Source organism: Cynocephalus volans, chromosome 10 (assembly GCF_027409185.1).
Source record: "Cynocephalus volans isolate mCynVol1 chromosome 10, mCynVol1.pri, whole genome shotgun sequence".
Classification (NCBI taxonomy): domain Eukaryota; kingdom Metazoa; phylum Chordata; class Mammalia; order Dermoptera; family Cynocephalidae; genus Cynocephalus; species Cynocephalus volans.
Genome location: NC_084469.1, coordinates 5,522,002 through 5,541,713, shown reverse-complemented (window position 1 = coordinate 5,541,713; position 19,712 = coordinate 5,522,002). Strand labels below are relative to the sequence as shown.

Here is a 19,712-nt window from a genome sequence, read left to right as displayed (position 1 = left end):
TGTCCGCAAAGGACAGGACGGCGGTTTTATATGTGGCAAAATACTTTTCCTAGGGGAGTACAGACAAATAGACAGACACATGGGGCACAGGACACCAGACAGGGAAGGGGAAAAGGTGGGCAGTGGTATCTTCTAACCAGTAAGTGGAAGCTGCACCCCACCCCCAGGAGGGGGTGGGACAACATTGGCACAGGAGGTGGCGAGACAGGCATGAGGTGCCCATCCCTGAGGTGGGCAGCCAGGCAGGGCCCAGTCCTCGTTGGCACATTCGGCTCTCTCTGGCCCAGCTGGGATGCTGGGGAGGGGCAGGGCTGCTGGGCTATGGGGATGCTGAGGCAGACAGATGGATACCCAAGGGGAGTGGGCATGCCAAGGCCTCTCCTGGGGGAAGTGGACATGGGTAAAGGACAGGATCACAAGAGGCAAACAGAGCAGTAACAGCAGCAGCAGCAGCCAAGCCCCTCAGGGGAGATCCGAGGTCCCAAGGCAACCCCTGGGGTGGTAGTCCCCTCCTGGGCACCAATTCACAGAACCGCTCCCCTGGGGCCTCAGGATAAGGGTGACGTAGTTGTTTTTTGGTTTAAAATGAGGCGGACTAGAGTGTTCCGTGGGCTCCACACCCAGCTGAAATGGGGATGAGGGGCTCAGATGCAGAGGGGCCCCTTCTTCTGATGGCAGCAGGCAAGGGATGTTGTAGGCAAAGCTCATTCTTGCAGCAGGCAAAGGCTGAGGCATGGAGGTGGTGAGGTGGGTAGCAGCGTCTCGGGTTGCCCACTCCTCAGGGTTCTAGGCCCTGAGCATTGCCATGGCCATGGAGAGCAGAGGGTGCTATGTCCAAGGCCTGCCAGTTTCCACCCAGACCCAACACAAGCTCCCCACAGGGCTTCCATGCTGTAGCTTTCACCTATCAGACAATGCTGCCAGGAATCTGTGGGGAGGGGGTGGACATGGTGAAGGCCCTGGATCTGGGGTTTGGGGAAGAGAGCCCCTATGGGAAAGAGTCTGTGGCCTCCCACTCCAGGAAAAGCACTTAAACTCTTCCCAAATACTCCAGGTTGGGAAAAAACAGGCCACCCCATTTAGGACCTTCACTTAGAGCCCCAAGTAGAAAGAGTGAAGGAAGTGCACCTTTTCGCGGGGGTGGGAGGGAGGGGGAGCCCCCTAAAATGGGGAAAAGGGGACACTTCAGAAAGGTGGGTATCCCCTATCCATCCACAGCAGGTAGGTAAAAAACTAGAGCTGGGGCTTAAGGGCCTCCCCGGAGCTGGGAATGATATCACCAAAGAAACCCCGAACATTGAGCAAAGGCATCTGAAAAGAGGGCGACACCGCCCCCTGGAGGCAAGATACATCCCAGGTGGTGAGCCCCTCGGTCCCTCCCCTTCCCTGGGCTCTGCGCCCTTCCTCCCACGCTGTGGCCTCTAATTCTCAGCGGATGTAGACGCCTCGCCCCCAGCCCTCCAGCTCGTTCTTGTTGCGCCCCAGAACTGGACCCCCACCCTCTGCGCAGTAGCGGGCCTTATTCCGGCCCCGGTTCCGGTTGTCGGTCAGCTCCTCTTCATAGTCTTCTTCCTCATCCTCCCAGGAGCCTTGCCGGGCTGGTGGGGTGCCGCCCCCTGCAGGGTCTGCAAGCCCTGGCCCCTCTGAGGGGTCGGTCTCCATGTCCACACACGAGTCTCCCAGCTCCGTGTAGGCAGAGTTTCGGCTGCCGGGGGTGTCGGCATCAAATGTGTCTTGTCGGGACAGTGCCCGCAGGGTGCCTGCCCGGCCTGGTGGGCGGCTGCTGGAGTACATGCCCGGGGGCTGGCCCAGCTCCCCAGGGTACTCGTGCACGCTGGCGCGCTCCCCCGTGGCCGGCTGGTCCCCGGAAGCAAGGTAGGGTCCCTGGTTAGCAGACAGACGGCACACACCATGCACATCGGGCCAAGGTGAGAAAAACACAACAAAGCAAGACAGGTTAGTGAGGGCACCAAGACACCCAGCCTGGCTGAAGGAGGAGGGTGCTGGCTCTAGGGATGGGCACCCCGGGGAAATGGCTCTAGAGCCCGGTCTGAACACAGACCTCAAGGCATTTGCCTCTCCATTGGGAAAGAGGGTGCCCAACCAACCTTCATAAGGCATGAGGACGCATGAACTCTCATGGTAACCATGGCAGACAGTCCATGAATAATTAGTCACCACCTCCTCCATGCATGCTGTCTTGGGGGTTAACCATCATTAACAGCTCATTAGTATTGCCACTCATTAGTGGCTAATTGGGTTAGTCACTGTCTCCAGTTTTCCAAATATGTTGAGAGGATTTCAGCTAAAACTCACTGACCCCGGCTTCTTCAGCCCCCAACTCCAGACCCCAACCACAGGCTTCCAGAACCCAAGCCTCTCCCCTCATTCCCTGGTCAGATGACAGAGCCTCCAAGGTTGATGGGATTCCTCCCCTACCCACAACAAGAACTCAAAGCAGCGGGGTGGGGAAGACTGACGGGCCTCCCTGCCCCACTGGAAGCAGTGATGTGGCCCAGTGTCCTCATCACCAAATGCCATGTGCAGGTGAGCTGATGGCCACTGCAAGCAGAGGCTGTGAGGTGGGGTGCAAACAGAGGCCTGGGTTCCAGTCCCACCCCTGCCGCTTACAAACTGTGTGACCCTAAGCAAATGATTCCCCTCTCTGTGGCCCAGTTTTTCGGTTGTAGTGTGATGAGGATTAGACAGGAGCTGCAGTTTCCAAACTGTTCCCTGGAGGTCTGGGGTGGGAGCAGGAGGGCACAGAAGTGCTTCGGGGGGCCCCCTGGAGATGAAGGGAAGGCCCAGTGCCTAACTTCCTCTGAGAAGAGCAAGGAGGCCTCGTCTATATACTCAGCTTCCACATAAGATTCAGTGAACAAATGGGCTCTGCTGCTGCTGAAAATCAACTTGCAAAGCAACAGTGTAGAATGATTTCATGGGTTTCTTCTGGCTCTCATCTAGACCATATCCTTAATGGTGTGCTCTCAAAGATGGGCTGTGGCTCCCATGGGACGAGGGTGAGGCAGGACGGGGCACCCACAGAAGGGCCTTTCCTGGAATCTGTTTAACTGGGAGAAGGGTGGAAGGTACAGCATCAAATCCTAGAAGATGCTACACTCTGGGTGCCTCCTGAGGGGCCTCCTGGGGTTAGGGCTCTGGGGCAGAGGCAGTCTCTCTGGGTTTAATGGCCACTGCTCTGCTCTGTGGGTTTTCCTGGGTCGGAGGGTCCCTGCTCTGTTGGGTCTAAAATGGGTGTGGAGTCCAGCGAATGAGTATATCAGTCTTCCTCCTACTCTCTCCGTAGCCGCAACCAGGTTTTATATCCCACAGGCAGCAGATGCAGTCCTATGGAACCAGACCCAGGGAACTGGCACCAGCCAGCCTCAGTCCCATCAAAAACCACAGACACCAGAAGCTGCCGCTCACCACATTTTTTACAAAATAAACTTCCTCCCTTCCTTCCCCACGTTTCCTGCACTCCAGTTCCAAGCCCTGGTGGGGAGGAAAGATGGACGGGGCCCCTGCTACATGGCGTGCTCCTGCTGCTGGGGCACAGCGCCGCCGCCCCGCTGCGAGGCCTCCAGCCCGCCCCAGAAGCCGAGGTTTCTCCTGAGCGAGGTGAGCACCTGTACCTGGAGATTGGAGACAGGGGCAGGGCTGGCAGCCAGGGCAGCGGTAGCCATGGTGCGGTTCAGCAGCGGATTGGGCGGCGTGCTGCTGGGCGGGTGTGTGGCCTTCCAATAGGCTTCCAAGTACTCGGCCAGGTGCTCACAAGCATCCTCCAATTGATTCTCGTCCAGGATAATGTCAAACATTTCCTGTGGAGGTGGGGTTAGGGGAGGGGCTGGGATGAGCGGGGGCGTGACCAAGGGATTGAGGGTGTGGCCTGGGTGCAGTGGGTGGAGTCAAGGGGTTGAAGGACAAGGTTAAAAAGAGGCCTCTGGATGTGGAGGAAGGGAAGGAGGGCTCTCAGATCTATGGACTGGCAGAACTCCGAGAGGTCTTGGCACTCAGAGTCCAACTACCTCATTCTAGAGATAAGGCAACCAAGGCTGGGGAGAAGGGGCTTGACTCCCCACCCAGAAGGGGTGCTTTTGGGGCTTGAACCCAGTCTCTGACTGCCTGTTCAGCACTCTTTCCCCAAAGACCAGTCTGCACCTGTAGACCTGGCCCAAGTGTTTCTGGTCACTCTGTCTCCCCTGCAGGCCAGAGGAAACCAAGAGAACCCACACATCCTCCCTCCATTCCCTTGCCCGGGGTCTGAGCACTCACCGGGGGACACTGTGCCAGCTTCTCCGAGGCTGCTATTTGGACATTGAGGTGTTTGGACTGAGACTTCCCTCGGGACTTGATGAGTCTCTGAAGTACCTGGTTCACAGGGGAGAAGAGGAAGAGGAACTAGAAGGACCCAGGCAATGCATCAAGTCAGAAAGGCAGGTCCAGGTTGGAGTCATCATGGAGAGCCAGTGTCAGGGCCAGGGAATGTTCGATGACTCTCAGCACTAGGCACCTCTGCAGAAATGACCTCACCAGCCCTATGTCCACCCTACAAAATGCTCAGTCTCTCTGTGATGTCTCATACTGGCCTCTCCTAGAGGACTATACGAAGGGTAGTGGTTCTCCTTCCCAACCCCTCTAACCTTGTTCATAGACTTCATTTCCCAGGCCCATCCCCCTTCAGGTTAATAATACTACCAGCAACAACAGTCATCCTTTATTGGACACTCACTGTGTAAACACACTGTTACATGATTGATTTAGTCCTGACAATAACCCCATTTACTGTTATTATTCTCATCTCCATAATAATAATGATGATGACAATAGAATGCAAAACCTAAATCTAATCATGAGAAAACATCAGACAAACCGAAACTGATGGATAGTCTACAACATAGCTGACCTGTACTGTTCCAAAATGTTGTGTTTCAATGTTGTGTTTCAAATGTACTGTTTTCAATGTTGTGAAAATCCAAAAAAGGCTGAAGAATTGTTCCAGATTAAAGAAGTCTAAAGAGATATAACAACCAAATGCAACACATGATCCTGGGTTGGTTCCTGGATTGGGGGAAACATTACCATAAAGGGCATTATTGGGACAATCAGTGAAAACCAAATACAAACTGTATTATATTTTATTTTTTAAGTGGCTGGCTGGTATGGGGATCTGAATCCTTGACCTTGCTTGGTGTTACAAGGCCTTACTCTAACCAACTGAGCTAACCAGCCAGTCCCCCTGAACTGTATTTTTTTTTTTTTTTTTTAAAGATGACCAGTAAGGGGATCTTAACTCTTGACTTGGTGTTGTCAGTACCACGCTCAGCCAGTGAGCGAACCGGCCATCCCTATATTGGATCCGAACCCGTGGCCTTGGTGTTATCAGCACCACACTCTCCCGAGTGAGCCACAGCCTGGCCCCTGAACTGTATTTTAAATAGCATTTCTTGAATTTTACAATTGTACTATGGTTATGTAAGATAATGTCCTTGTTCTTAAGAAATACATACAGAAAAGAAAAAAAAAAAGAAATACATACAGAGATAAAAGTATACGATATCTAAAACTTACTCTCAAATGGTTCAAGAAAATATGCACAAACATAAAGATAAAAATAAAGTGTGGCAAATGTTCAAAATTAGTAAATATGAAAAAAATGAGACTGTATACTTTAAATGCCTGAATTAAATGGTATGTGAATTCTACCTCAATAAAGCTGCTAAAAAATCAGTAAATCTGAGTTAAGGATATTCAAAGAACAGGAGTTCTTTGTACTATTCTTGCAACACTTCTGTGAACCAGAAATTATTTGAAAATAAAAATCTTTTTTTTTTTAAAAAAAAGATGACCGGTAAGGGGATCTTAACCCTTGACTTGGTGTTGTCAGCACCATACTCTCCTAAGTGAGCCAACCGGCCATCCCTATACAGAGATCTGAACCCGTGGCCTTGGTGTTATCAGCACCACACTCTCCATAATGAGCCGGCCCTGAAAATAAAAATCTTTTTAAAAAATAGAACAAATATAGTGTTTAGTAGGTACCAGGCAATTTGCATGGTTAATTCATTTATTTAATCTTCACAACAACCATGTGAGCATGCCTACGTTGCAGATGAGGAAACTAAGGCATAGAGGTGTGAGGTGATTTGCCAAGAGAACACAGAGCAGGTAAACGACAGCCCAGGGACATCAACCCAGGCAGTCTGGCTCCAGAGTCCCCACCTTTAACCTCAGTGGGGAAAGGGAAGCATTTATTACTTTATTACTTTCACAAATTGTTTTTGCATCCATTGTCTCAATTAATCCTTTCACTCGCCCCCAAGAAGCACAAGGCTACTTCAGAAAGTTTGTAGAAAAATAGGATTAAAAGATAATACGAATCTTACCATGAACTTTTTGAAGTACCCTCATACTTAAATCCCATTATCCCTTTTATCTCATTAGAAACTTAGGACTCTGAAAGGTTAAGTAACTGGCCCAGGGTGCTCAGCTCCTAGGAAGCTGTCATGGGATGATAACAGTTACACCACAGGTCGCCATCGTGAATCAGAGTCACTGATTCTGCGTCAGTCTCTGCGTCAGTTACCTCCACTGCTCTCCACAATACACAAGGGAGGGGTTAGAACCCATTTTATAGGTGAAGAAATTGATGCTCACAGGCTAAATAATTCCCACAAGATTCCAAGCTCAATAAAAACCAACAAACCAGCAACAACAATAAATAAGAAAGAGAGCTACAACTGGAACATCACGCTGTCTTCTAACTTCAAATCTTTCACCTAAACTCTTCCTCCATGTTTCTTAAATCCCCACTAACATCTAGAAGGGAAAGTTCACGGAGTTGCAACATGGCAAAGAAGCAAATCAGTCTTCCTACCGCCTTCCTGACTATCAACATCCAAATGAGGACAGCGCAGCCAAAAGGACTGATATCAGAACACAGGAAAGACTTCCCAAGTGCCAAGTAGCTGGGCAACGCTAGGACAAAAAGCACAGGATTCTTTCAGTTTTCTGATCCAAGGATGGGCGGTCAACCAGAGTAGAGACAGGGGATTGGTCTGCATGATCTTAATAATAACATTAATAAAGCTAATATATGATAAGGTACATTGTACCAGACCCTTTGCTAAGTGCTATACATTCATATAAGGTTGAATCTTCACAATATCCACATGATACAGTTTTACAGAGAAGGAAACTAAGGTTTGGGGAGATTAAGTCACACAATTAGTAAGCAGTAGAGCTGGGATTGAAACCCAAGCAGCCCAGCTCCAGAGCACTCCTTTTATATTATTTCATTTTATATTTTGGCAGCTGGCCAGTACAGGGATCAAACCCTGGCCCCTGGTGTTGTCAGCACCATGCTCTAATCAACTGAGCAAACCAGCCAGCCCCAGAATACTCCTTTTAAACCATGCTGTCTCCACCACGGTGAGGCTCCTGCACCCACCTTGGGAGAGGTGATCTTGATGTAAACAATGATCGGGGCCAGCGAAGTCTTGGAGAGCTGGGCTGGGTGGTTGATGGTGTCAGCGTCCAGAGCAACCAACTGAAGGGTCCGGGCCAGCTCGAAGATTCGCTCAATCTCACTCTGCACCTCAGCTGGGGTTATGGAGTCATGGGGAAGGGGGAATGTAAGGCGGTCCACAGGAGGCAGTGGGTAGAGGGAAGACTTCTGGAGACAGTCCCGCCACCACCTCCCATCCTTCCCACACCTGGCCCAGAAAAAGGGGGTGAAGAAGGCAGGAGTGGGCTCACCTAGGCTGGAACGTGTGTTGGAGCGCTCAATAATGATGTGCTTGCTGGGGTTGTTGAGGACTGACCGCTTAGCCAGGGAAATGTCTGCCGTCACACGAGTGATAGAGATCCTGGGGGATGGGCCATGGCAGACAGTCAGGGGCCAGGGTGGGCTAGAATGCTATGCCCACTCCCTAGGCTCCAGGCCTGCCTCCTGTCCCTCAGTCCCAGAGTCCCAGCATTGTCACTCGAAGGCATTCTGCCCACCTCCTGCAGCAGAGAGCCATGGGGGAGTAGGAAGCCAGCTCCCAGGGTCTTACCTGCCATCAAATCGATGCTTCAAGAAGTCAAATAAAGCTTTCTGCATCATGTCTGTAACCTGGGGTTGGGAAGTCAGGTATTTAAAACCATTCAGGGGAGGGCTGCTGGGTATTTGCACCCTCCCTTGCCTCCTTCTTTGGAAATTCCTGAGATAAATGGGCCTTTATGTGGCAGGGGGGACTTACTTTTGGTCTAAGGGGCCTCCAGTATGGTCTCTGATTCCAAAGGTCCTTCTAAGTTGTATTTCTGGGAGGGCTCTTCTGGGGGTTTCTTTGGGGGACTTTGCCCTCCTGAGTGCGTCTCCCTGTGGGTCAGGCCCCTGTGGGGATTTTCTCTGAAGGTCTGTAGCCCTCTAGGGAGAATACCCTAGGAATCTGGGATCTTCTAGGGATCTCTCTGGGGTCTGAAGACTTTTCTATGGAGTCTCTCTGGATGTCTGGGCCCTTCTGGATCCACTCCCCTCTAGGAGCTCCTACCTCATAGCCCTTGAGCGACGGTCCCACCAGGATGATGGGCCTCATGGAAGGCACCACGTCATAGGGGGGCACATGCTCTGTCTGGGGGGAAAGCAGGAAGGGGAAACCCCAGAGTGGAGATGGCATTAGCCCCTCTCCCCCAACCTCCAGGCTCCCTCATGCATCCTTTCCTCCCCCCAGTACCAGAGCCCAGATGTGGAGACCAAAGTGAGGGTGGGGAGGGATAGCCAGGGAAAACCAGGAAGGGTGCAGGAAATTGGGGGCAGATATGGGAACGTGTGTTAGAAGGTCCCCCTAGCTCATCCCGGGGGGTGGGGAGGGGGACACAGAAAGCTGTGATACTCACCGACTTCTGCTTCTGTTTGGCTGGGTCCAGAGATTGCCAAGAGAGGGGAGAGGGAAGAGAGGGGGGAGGGTACCCAGGAAGGGGCAGAGGGCAAGAAAGGAGCCAGGACAAGAGGGGGAGGGAGAGCGGGCAGACGAGGAGAGATAACAGGGCATGCGTGTTAGTGACAGACAGAGCCAGAGAGAGGAGATGGGACCCCACGCCAAGGGGGAGCGAGATAGCCCTGACTCAGGGCTGGGAGCAGGACTGACAACTGGTCCAGTGGACTTGGAAATATTCAGACATACCCCACCCCCTTTCTGGGTCTGGGAAAAGAGCTGGGGAGGGTGACAGCCCCTTATCTGGTGCCCATCTCCCACCCCCAGCAGGAAGTCGGTCCAACCTGCCCATTTTAAGGGTTCCCTTAACTGTCTTGCTCTGCAGCCAGTAGACCCCTCCATGTTTCCAGGCATGGAGTTGGAAAAGGGTAAAGAAAGAATGCCATTCCAATCCCCACTTCACATGCCGGGGTGAGGGCAAAAACTAGAATATTCCATTGGTAGTGAGGGGAAAGAAAGGTCAGGTTTTATTACCCCCAGACCCTGCTTCCTCAGGGTGGGGCAGCCTTCCAAGGGCAAGAACCATCCCTTCCCTGGGAAGCAGGCCAAGGTAGGTTTGTGTATGGAGATGGATGTGCCCATTCTACCCTTTCCTCCACTTTGGCAGGAAGGCCTAATGGCTGGTACCACATCTGGATCCACTCCAGCCCCCCTCCTCCCACCACAGAGCTGGGCCCTGACTCTACCCCCCTGCAAGAACCCAGCAAGGATTACCTTCTTAAAGAAGGGGATGCGCTTGCCGTGGGGTGGTGGGGTGGTGACACTGCTAACACTGGTCTTGGCAGAGCCGCAGTGCTCACCAAGCTCTGCCTCCTCCTCCTCTAAATCTAGGGGATCTAGTTCAAAGGCTAAGTTAGTCATTTCATTACCTGGACCGGAGAGGCAGGAGAGAGGGAGGAAGGAGGCGAGGTGGGGAGAAGGAGTGAGATGGACATGGAGACACAAGTACAGAACGCAGGGATGGGGATGGGGAAAAAAGAAAGAAGAAGAGGTGAATGGAACAGGGCTGGGAGAAATGAATGGGGGAGGGGGCATAGGGGAGTCAGGCAGAGAGATGGAGCTACCAAAGAAAGGGGAGAGGAGAGACATAACAGGCCCAGCTTGTGGGGTATCCTACTCTTCGTGGAGGGGACACCACTGCATGTGTTTGGGGGACTCAGGATTGGGGTGCCTCCTACTGCAGGGAAAGGAGGGGTCAGGTGGTGGAGAGACCACCCCATCCAGGAGCTTGCCCCACCCCCTGGGATGGAGACAGCTCTTACCACTGGCAGGGGGTGTGGGGCGGCGGGTGCCAGTCACCACGTCTCCCAGACTGGAACTGGAGTTGTCACCTGATTTGCTGTGTGGGCAGAGGCAAACCGAACTGTGAGCAAAGGGGTGGGGGCGGGGAACGTGTCCTCTCACATGCTGCACACCCGGAGGTCCTCCAGCCCTACTGGTGATGCCTCGGGCAGCTCTGTGCCCTTAGGGCTGGGGGTCACCCTCGAGGCCTAGTTCTGGCTGGATGGTGTCCCTGTGGTTGGGAGTGCCTGCCCCCACCCCCAGCCAGACACCTGGAGCTGAGGCGGTTCTGGCGCAGCTTCTGTTCCTGCAGCAGGCGCAGGCTGTCCAGTTTGACAGGGCTGGGGATGAAGCCAACCTCACAGCCTTCCTTCACCAGCCGCCCGATCCACCAGTCGTTATTGTATTTCTGTGAACAATAAGGCAGGTGGGGTGACAGAGACCAAGAGGGTAACTGGAGGTGCAAGCCAGCAGTCACCATCCAGGGGAACCCACTCCGAATTTCGCTACCCTGCACAGGAGGGGCACCCTCAAAAATCCCCCACCCCTCAGCTCCTGCCTCTGAGTATAGCCCCCAGTTTTTGGCACAGCTCCAGAACCAGCATCCTCTCTGGCCATGAACCACCTCTCCCCCAGCACATCCACATTCTGAGAACCATTCCTCTCCCCATGTGCCCACCCTACTCCAGAAAGGCAGTAGGAGTAAATACTGACGCCTACATGTCCCTGACACACTGCCACTCCAGTTCGGGCCTCATGATAAACCCTCCCATCAACCTTGTGACCTAGGCATTACCACCCCATTTTACCAATGTAAATGAAAATGGTAGTAAATGGCTCAGAGAGGTGGAGAGATTTATCTAAGGTCACACAGCAGATTCAGCCTAGCGTTGCTGGGCTGAGAGGCCATTTTTTCCACCAGAGCTCTGGCTGCCCCTTCCTGGCACCACTCTCCTGCACTCCCTCCAGATGCCAAGCATTCTCCCCACCTCCTTGATGTGCAGGAAGTCCTTGGGCTCGAAGGTGATGGCCACTCCCTGCACAGGCACCTCATCCCCTGGAGTTGGATTGTAGCCGACATTTGTCCGCACAGCAAATGCCACTGGCTTGGTCTAGAGGAGGCACATGGGGGAGGATGACAACCAGAGGGTTAAACTACAATGTCATGTACAATTTCCTGATAGGGGTGGTGTTTACACAGATGCCTGCTTTGTCAATTGGGTATTAAAATGTATACTGAATGGTTTATGTGGTCTTCTGTATGTATATTAACTATTACAATTTTAAAAAGAAAGTAAAAAAATGGAATTTAGCCCTGTCAGGGTAGAGGGAGGCATTGGGAATGACAGGTGTTGGTGATGAGGGAGCCCAGAAAGACATCAAGAAGGAAAAACTAATATAAATTTAAAAATATATAACATATAAATATAAAAATATAAAAACTAAAAAAAAAAAAAAATAATGATAATAATGACAATGACAGTAGCTATAATTTAGTGTGCCAGGTACTGTTACTTGCTTCACGTGCATTATTTCCTTTATTCATCACAAAAATCCGATGAAGTTAAGTAGTGTGATTATCTTCATTTTAATGAATAAGGAGACTAAAGTTCAGAAAAGTTAAGGGACTTGCCTAAGATCACACAGCTATTAAGAGTAAGGGCTAGGCTTAGCTCAGCTGGTTAGAGCTTGGTGTTATAACACCAAGGTCAAAGGCTGGGATCCCTGTACTGGCCAGCCACCAAAATAAAAAAGAGGAAGACCTGGGATTTCGGCCCAGGAAGTTTGATTCTAGGAAGAAGTGGAAACGTTTAGCACTTATCAAGCTCCCACTATGTGTGGAAATAGCATTAGGAATTATTATACTGTATATGGAGGCAGGCATTACAGTCCACATTGTACAGGTGAAGGAAAGAGGCACATTGAGGTCTAGGGTACACAGCTAGGAAGTGGCTGGGCCAGGACTTGACCCTGGGTCTGTCCAGCCTCTATCTAAGGCCTGGGGATGGGGGAAATAATGCCGGCACGGCCCATCCCCACGTCTTTCTTACCTTGGCTTTCTCAAGCTGAGCTAACGCCTGGCGCTCTGCCTCCTTCCTCAAGGCTTCCCGGTCCTCCTCCAGAGATACATCAGAGTCTGATGGCCGGCTGGTGTAGGACTCTGCTGAGCCCTGAAAGCAGAGACAGCCAGCTCAGGGCCAGTGCTGACTCCCCCAGCTCCTGGGCCTAGAAGGTTCCACCCATCATGGATGTCTCAAGATCCAGCCAGCCCAGCATGATGCCACCAGGGCTAGGTATTAGGTGGAAGGGGCCAGGGGCTGAGATTTGAGGCCCCTGGAAGAGTGTGGCCCTAGGGAGGGTAACAGCAGCAAACAGGGGGTTAAGGCAGGTCCAAGGACAGCTGCATGAGGCCCAGGGAGGGGTGGGAATCTGATAGGGACACAGCGCAAGGGAGGAGTGCCAGGGGATGAGTCTCTACTGCCTGCTCCTCCTTCTCTCCCCTGTCCCCACCATGGGGCTGAGATCGACTCAGCAGAGGCCCAGTGGCGTCCCTTCCAGGGACTGTAGCTGCCAGCTTAGGCCTGAGCTCTCTGCACTATTGGGGATGGGCAGCCTGCTGAGCATGATGGGGCCACCAAGAATGTTGCTATCTTCTGCTCGAGAGTGGAGGGAGATAGACCTCCATCTTCCCTGCTCCTCCAGTTGGTCCTGCCAGAATCAGGCCACTCCACTCAGAGCTCCAACCCTCCAGCTCTCACAAGATACAAGAGAACCCAAGATTCTCGGAGTGGTGCCAGCAGACGAGGCAAGTTAAGAGCAGAATGGGGGACAGACATTTCCCCAACACTAGGGCTGCTGAGTGCTAGGGTTCAGGCAGGCTCAGAAGTCTGGGTGTGCCAGGAAGCTGGTTATGACCACACTGACCAACCCAGAGCACAATGAACTCCTTTAGGGATGCACATGCATGTATAAGACACATGTAGCTGGTATAGATCTCATAGTGGGAATGAACGTGCTTATTCATGTGTGGGCCTAGATGTGCAGCTACAGGTGTGTTCAGGAGGGTGTGTTCTATGGTGTGCGATGGTTGTGCACGATTGAGTGTGTACGGCTATGTGAGTGCATCCAGGGCGTCACCCTGGCTGTCTGCATCCCTGGAGTGGGAGGCATTTGAGGGCAGGAGCCAGGAAGTGTGCACTTGGGTGGGGCTGTGCAGGGGTGGTGTCAGATAAGGGGTAGGAGGTAATGTGGGGAGAGAGCAGGACTGCAGAGATGTGGGGGTTCTTTCCAGAGGGCATGAAAGGGTCACTTGGCCAGGAATGTCCATTAGCTCACTGTGGAGGGGACCTAGGAAAGAGAGGAGACAGAGTCCCACCTCTCCCCAGGGGCCCCTGGTCATTAGCCAGGGCAGTTACCCATCCCTTTCCCAGGCAAATCATAAAAATGAGAGACTTGTCGGGGAAGGGGTGGGGTGAGGGTGGGGTCACTAACAGAAGATGGAAAAGAGACACAGAAGAGGCAGAATGAAACCCAGCTTAGCTACCACTCTCCGCCCCTCCTGACGGGACCACCACAGACAAGGAGACAGACGTCCAGAGAGCCAGGGAGACAGACATAGAGGTAGACTAGCAGAGAGGCACCCACTGACCCCAACACACACACACCCGCATGTGCACACGCAGACACATCAGAAATGGCGGGAGACAGGAAACAGTAAGGAGGCAAGGAGACAGGCAAGACTGCAGTCCCCCCACCCCCACCAGCTTTCCTGAGAGGCTGCTCTACCTACCCGCCACGCCACCCCATCCCCAGCTCACCACCACAAGGGTCCGGCTGGGCACCTCCATCCCGGCACCCTCGGTGCCTGGCCCTGCTGGCCTAGGGGGTGGCCCAAACTGCCCGTTCCCACAGGGGGTTCAGGTTACAAGCAGAGTTGCTACATGTGCAAACTGCTAGGGTATATTTAGCTCAGAGATGTGGCAAGGACTGCCCCTCCACTCCCCGCCACCTACTGGGGGTCAGAGCTGGGGAGCTGAGAGAAGAAAGAATTAGAGGCTGGGTTCTGGCCCCCAGGGTTGGCAAACACTAAAGGACCCAAGGCCTTGTCCACCGAGAGGGGCAACGCTGAGCACAGCATCATTCTTCAAAGCCCTGGCCCTGGCCCAGTCCTGCAATAGGAGGGATGAGGGAGCACTGAAGAAAGGATTTCCTGTCTGTTTGCGTACTTAGGAGACACTGGGATGAAGGGTCCCTTCCTGAATCTCCCAAGTCAGGCCTAGCCTTCCATGTGCCAAGTGCTGTAGAGACAGAAGAATCCCAAAGAAGGGCCTCACTCCAATCTGTGGTAGATCTGCCTGGCACCACCCTCTCTCCTGGCCCAAGGGGGGGCTCACTTCCAGGGGCTCTTCCTCCCTACTGTCCCCTGCCCTCATATGACCTGTCTATTTCCTCTTCGACACACTCCTTTTCCTGGTCTGATCCCAAGCCCCTCTTGCCTTTTTTGGGTACCAGGCTTTGTTGAGATGCTCAGTAGTCATAGCAACCACATGCCTTTCTCACTGCCTCTCCCTGAGCCTAAGATGGCACAGGGTTGAGAGTCAAAGCAGAGATGAGAGTGGCAGCTTCCTGACTGAGCACAGAAGATCCCAGAAAGCTATTCTGTTCCCCCCTTCAGTCAGGGGTGCTGGACTAAAGTCCTCTCTAAAATCAACTACTTCCTACCCACCCCTCATCACACTTTCTGCTTATTAAACACTCATATCTGGGTGTGAGGAGTGTGTTTCCCTGACCAGGACCTAACCAGGGCTCCAGGGACCCAAATGTCCTAGCTCCTCATTTCCTAGGACCTGCCTCCATCCCACCCTGTCACCGATTCTGGGGGAGGACATGGAAGCAAACAGCCAGCAGGGGGAGTGGGTGACAGCCCGAAGCAAGCTTCTTTAGAAGGAGGTAGCCAGACTGTCCCTGAATGAGATGACGCAGGCAGGCAGGCAGGCAGGTGGCAGGGGCTAGTGCCAGTGCTGGGGGAAGGGCTGGGTGGGGGTGGGGACGGAAGGAGTGGCAGCAGTTGGCAGTAGATCCTGGAGAAGTCATGGGGTGTCAGGGTGATGGGGTGGTTCCAGGCAGGTGATAAATGACATGAGGAAGGGTATCTGGAGAAACCGTAGACCCAGCTCACCGATGCTGGCCTCAACCAACCTCCCTCCTCTCAGCCAGCCTCCCCAGTACCTGGCGGACAAAGCTGTTAGATGTTGTATCCGAGGACGTGCTCCCATCTGACCGTTTGAACCGCCCTTTCCTCTTGCTGTATTTGCCCTGGAGAAGCCAGGAAGGAACAAGAGTGGAATCAGAAAGTCCTTTTCTCAACCCTCACCCGGAGGGCCCAGAGCTTCAGCCAAGTCTTGGGAATACCATTCCTGGATCCGAACCTCCCCCCATCTTCTTCCTGAGCTGGTGCAGCCAGAAGTGAGGAGAGAACTCCCATCTTCACCACAGCCACGACTGGGGAACAGTGCAAGAGAGCCCTAGGAGGCACACACAGAACCCCTAAACCAAGCCAGAGAGGCTGGGAAGGGGAGGCGCGGAGAAGCTGGAGGTTCGTTAGACAGCAAAGCTAATTAAGATGCTGGGCAGGCTGCAGAGGCCTCCGGGGAAGGGAGAGGCTGCCTGCAGTGCTGGGGGGTGGAGAGCCGGGAAAGTCCCCTCCTCCTCCCCTTCAGCTGGAGCTGGTGGCCCCAGAGAGAGGTGGAATTGCGAGCCCAGGGCCCCGCTCTTTGCTTTTCACAGAATGGGGAGGGGACAGCAGGTCTGCACTCTTGCAGACCCAAAGCTAGAATTCTGGGGACAGGGGATGAGGCACGGAATGGTATTTGGAAAGTAAACAGCCAACCCCAACCCTGGCCTGGAGCCATGGGGGCAGATTTTGCTCCTCACCCCTCCCCAGGACTTTTTCCATGCCCCTCCTCACAATCACAGTGTCCACACCCCTACCCAAGGGGGCAAGAGGGAGCAAGCTTCCACACTCTGCTCCCCAATTGCCACTGCCCACGCCCCATCCAGTCCCCACCAGGCGACATCAATCTAAATGCTCCTCGGCCCCACCGCAAGTCAAGCTTGGGACACAGCCCCCCAGGTCCCTGGGGTAGGCTGGCTCAGTCTCGCTGACTGGGCTCCAGCTTGGGTGGAGTGGATGCTGTCTGACCACTCAGGCAGCCACACATTCACGTGAGGGCTTCAGGTCTCTCCAGGCCTCCTGTAAAGGGAGCTCTTCTTTGCCCTCCCCAACTCACATACACAAACGTGGTTTCCGCCCAGCCCAGAATAGGAGGATGACTGAGGGTTCAGACCTCCAAGGCCCTGCCCCCAGTCTCCATCCTAGACTTCCTTTGGCCAGAAAACCTAGATGAGCCACAAACAGACTGGGGGCTCTGGCTCCAGAGACCTGAGTACGAAAGGGAGAATGGATAATGGGAAAGGCGGACACCTGGGGACCCTTTGAGAATCCTCCCTCCCCTTCCCTTCTCTTAAACCAGACATATAACCAAACCCTAGTTTTGAGGCTCCCCCAGTGGGCCCCAGACTCTTTCACACCACCACCACCTCCCCAGGCTGGACAAAGGGAGTGGCACTCAGAGGGACAGGGGACAGCTGAAAGGAAGGCCCTAGTCAGCTGCCTCCCAGGCTCCAAGGGGCCTGGGGTGGTGGAAAGAGGTATTTTTAGGTCTGACCTGACCCCCTACATACCCATCAAACACATTATCATGGTGGTTGCAGTTACTCCGGGCTGACCACAGCCATAGAAGAGTTAATGCTATTCTTCGAGAAGGGCACCACGTCCCAGAGAAATCCTTTGGCACGACCACCCCCGGCCATGCTGGTCACCCCAAGGGAACTCATCACACCCAAGAAAGCCTCTTCCTGGGAGTAACCCAGGGGCATAGGAAAAGTGTGTGAGTGGGGGTGGGGTGGCAGACCCCTCCTCCAGGTAAAACAGCTACTTCTCCTCCAGGGCAGTCAGTTGGCATCCATTCAACTTTCCAAACTTTGGAGGCTTTTTCAGGGCTGGGGGGCAGAGGGGGAGTGGGGGGGGGTGGAGGCGTAAGCCAACGTGGGTGCGCGGGGAGGGGAATTGGTCCAATATAGGGATGGAGCCGAGGTGGCTGGCAGGGAGGCCTGGCCCGAAGCTGGCCCCTTCCCCACCCTTGAGAGCCTTCTGCGGCTTCAAAGGCTTGTTGGCACCGCCCTCTGACCATCGCCTCGGCCATCTCTCAGTGCCACCCCCGCCCCACCCACACCCTCCCAGCGCCTCCGAGTGTGCTCCGCGTCGCCCCCCTTGCCTGACTCGCTCTCTAGCTTCCCTCAACCTCCTCTCAAGGCCCGGATACCCCCACCAGCATCCCCACTCTCAGCACCCTGGAGTCGGTACCCAAGCAGCAGGGACCCTGAAGCGGGGGAATCGAGGAGGCGAGGGTGACAGGCAGCCCACCCGCCCCCTACCCGCTCCGCAGCACTGCAGCCCAACTCCCGGCCAAGCGCCCATCAATCATTAACCCGCGGAGATGGGGGGCGCGCAAGCACCCCTCTCCCCTCTGCGCCAGGCATATAACCCCTTCCTCCCCGGCGCCCCTCGAGCCGACCCCGACAAGATACGCGGGAGCAGCCCCATTTCCTCGGCCCGGCCACCACGCCTCACCTGTGGGCTGGGGTCGAAGACCTCCATGGGGATCTCCTGGGAGGGTGGGTAAGGGCTCCGGGACATGCTGGTCTTCTGGACCATGGAGAGGAGCCTCCTCTCCGGCCGCCGGCCCGGCCTAGCCGGGCGCCCTCAGCGCATGGGAGAGGCCGTCGGAGCCGAGAACAGCGCAGCGCAGCCAGCACCCGATCTAGCCACCCAGCCCGGCCTTCGGCTGTCCCCTTCCTGCCTTCCCTCCCTCCTCCGCTCTCTCCGCTGCCGCCGCCGCCGCCTCCGCCCCTGAAGGCTCGGCATCTCCCCCCACCTCTCCCTCGCTCCCTCCCTCCGCCCGCCCCAGCCCCGCCCCTCGCAGCCCCTCCGCCTGCTCCGCACAGACAAGGGAAAGGCAGCAAGTCCCTCCCGGCTCTGGAGGGTGCTGATCGCTGGCCTCTGACTGGCCTGGGGTGAAAGCAGTCCGCTGGGGGGACCTAGGCGCTCATGCCTCGGGTTTGGGGTGGGGGGCGGTTTACCAGTGGATGCCAAGCGCTGATGGGGGTGAAGCTCGGATTGGCGTGGCTGGCACCGCCCCCCTTTCCGTCCTAAACCGCTCTTCCAGCGGGTCTTCCCAACCCACTCTTGCTGGGCCACCGGAACTTCCCGATCCCTGTGATCCTGGGACCTGGCTTTAACTCCTCTCTCCCCAGTGTGGGGCTCAGGCTGCCTTGAACCAAACCGAAAGGCCCCTCCACCTCCGACATGGCTCTGGGTCTCTCAGCAAGAGGCTGAGGCTGAGATGGAGAGGGTGTCCAAAGGGAGATCCCAATAGAGACAGCAACAAGAAATCCGAGGGACCCAGGAGTCCTCCTGCCCTAACCAGTCGCTAGAATCCCCAAGCTATTCCAAAAGGCCAGGAGTGGGGCTGTGTTAGGTACCCCTTCCTTGGAAGAGAAAGAAAAGAGGAGGGAAAAATATGGAACTGAGAGAGAGACTGGCTAAAGTCAGATTTCATGACCTTCAACCGAAAATTGCTTTATTTTTATCCTCCATTTGGGACAAATATCAAGGCCTGTACCCACCCACGATGATTGGTGAAAAGAAGAGAAGTAGGGGATTCTGGCAAGAGACCTTGGTGCCAATTTAGTTCAGGCTCTTTCTGGTTGTGGGTCCCTGAACGAATCACTACATCTCTGAGCCTCAGTTTCCTTTCCCATAAAATGGGGTTTCTGGTACTGTGGTGTCTATCACCTGGGATTACTGGGAGGCTGAGAGAGAATTAAATGATTGATTGCTGGAGTGTTTGGAGACGCTGTTAAGGTACAGTGCAGGTGTCAGTCATGACAGGAGGACCCATTCCCGCCCCACTCCATCCCTGCCCCATGTCAACTGACCCTAAAATAAGGCCAGCCTAGGGCCGGCCTGTGGCTCACTTGGGAGAGTGCGGTGCTGATATCACCAAGACCACGGGTTCGGATCCTATATAGGGATGGCTGGTTAGCTCAATGGCTGAGCGTGGTGCTGACAACACCAAGCCAAGGGTTAAGATCCCCTTACCGGTCATCTTTAAAAAAAAAAAAAAAGGCCAGCCTGCTGTGTTCTGTGGGGGGTGGGGGAGGGAGATTATGGGATATACTCACTCCTCTTCACCCTGGATTGTGGTAACAAGTGAATGGCCAGTCATTTCTCTGATCACATCACCTTGAAGAAGGGGGGGACAGTGAGTGAGTATGAAGCCCATTAATATTGCCCCGCGAACAGCTCCAACTCTGAGCAAGGTTCTCATC

The 19,712-nt window shown here is 54.2% G+C and overlaps 1 protein-coding gene across 3 annotated transcripts; it reads right to left on the bottom strand.

Moving 5' to 3' along the window:
• Nucleotides 1–1,248: 1,248 nt before the first annotated feature.
• Nucleotides 1,249–18,226, bottom strand: CACNB1 (calcium voltage-gated channel auxiliary subunit beta 1). 3 transcript variants are annotated; one of them, XM_063111968.1, is made up of 14 exons: nt 17,953–18,226; nt 15,489–15,575; nt 12,311–12,430; nt 11,249–11,371; nt 10,532–10,668; nt 10,241–10,317; nt 8,881–8,900; nt 8,535–8,615; nt 8,058–8,116; nt 7,759–7,868; nt 7,451–7,602; nt 4,276–4,371; nt 3,636–3,821; nt 1,249–1,884 (listed from the first exon to the last, which is right to left on the bottom strand). In XM_063111968.1, exons 1-14 carry the CDS (start codon nt 18,034–18,036, stop codon nt 1,429–1,431), a joined length of 1,788 nt encoding a protein of 595 aa, XP_062968038.1. In that variant the 5' UTR covers nt 18,037–18,226; the 3' UTR covers nt 1,249–1,428. The 3 variants fall into 3 exon arrangements, with proteins under 3 accessions (XP_062968038.1, XP_062968036.1, XP_062968037.1); XM_063111966.1 differs by lacking the exons at nt 1,249–1,884; nt 8,881–8,900 and adding an exon at nt 9,693–9,847 and having other exon boundaries at nt 3,420–3,821; nt 17,953–18,224; XM_063111967.1 differs by lacking the exons at nt 1,249–1,884; nt 8,881–8,900; nt 15,489–15,575; nt 17,953–18,226 and adding exons at nt 9,693–9,847; nt 14,078–14,159 and having other exon boundaries at nt 3,420–3,821.
• Nucleotides 18,227–19,712: the final 1,486 nt, after the last annotated feature.

What these genes read in the sequence shown, in the direction of transcription:
- CACNB1 (XM_063111968.1), bottom strand. Translation starts at nt 18,036, where the DNA reads ATGGTCCAGAAGACCAGCATGTCCCGGAGCCCTTACCCACCCTCCCAG. An exon ending in CAGAACCGCCTCAGCTCCAG is followed by an intron (nt 10,318 to 10,531) that starts GTGTCTGGCTGG and finishes CTGCCCACACAG; the next exon opens with CAAATCAGGTGACAACTCCA. An exon ending in CCCCTGTCTCCAATCTCCAG is followed by an intron (nt 1,885 to 3,635) that starts GTACAGGTGCTC and finishes TCTGCTAACCAG; the next exon opens with GGACCCTACCTTGCTTCCGG.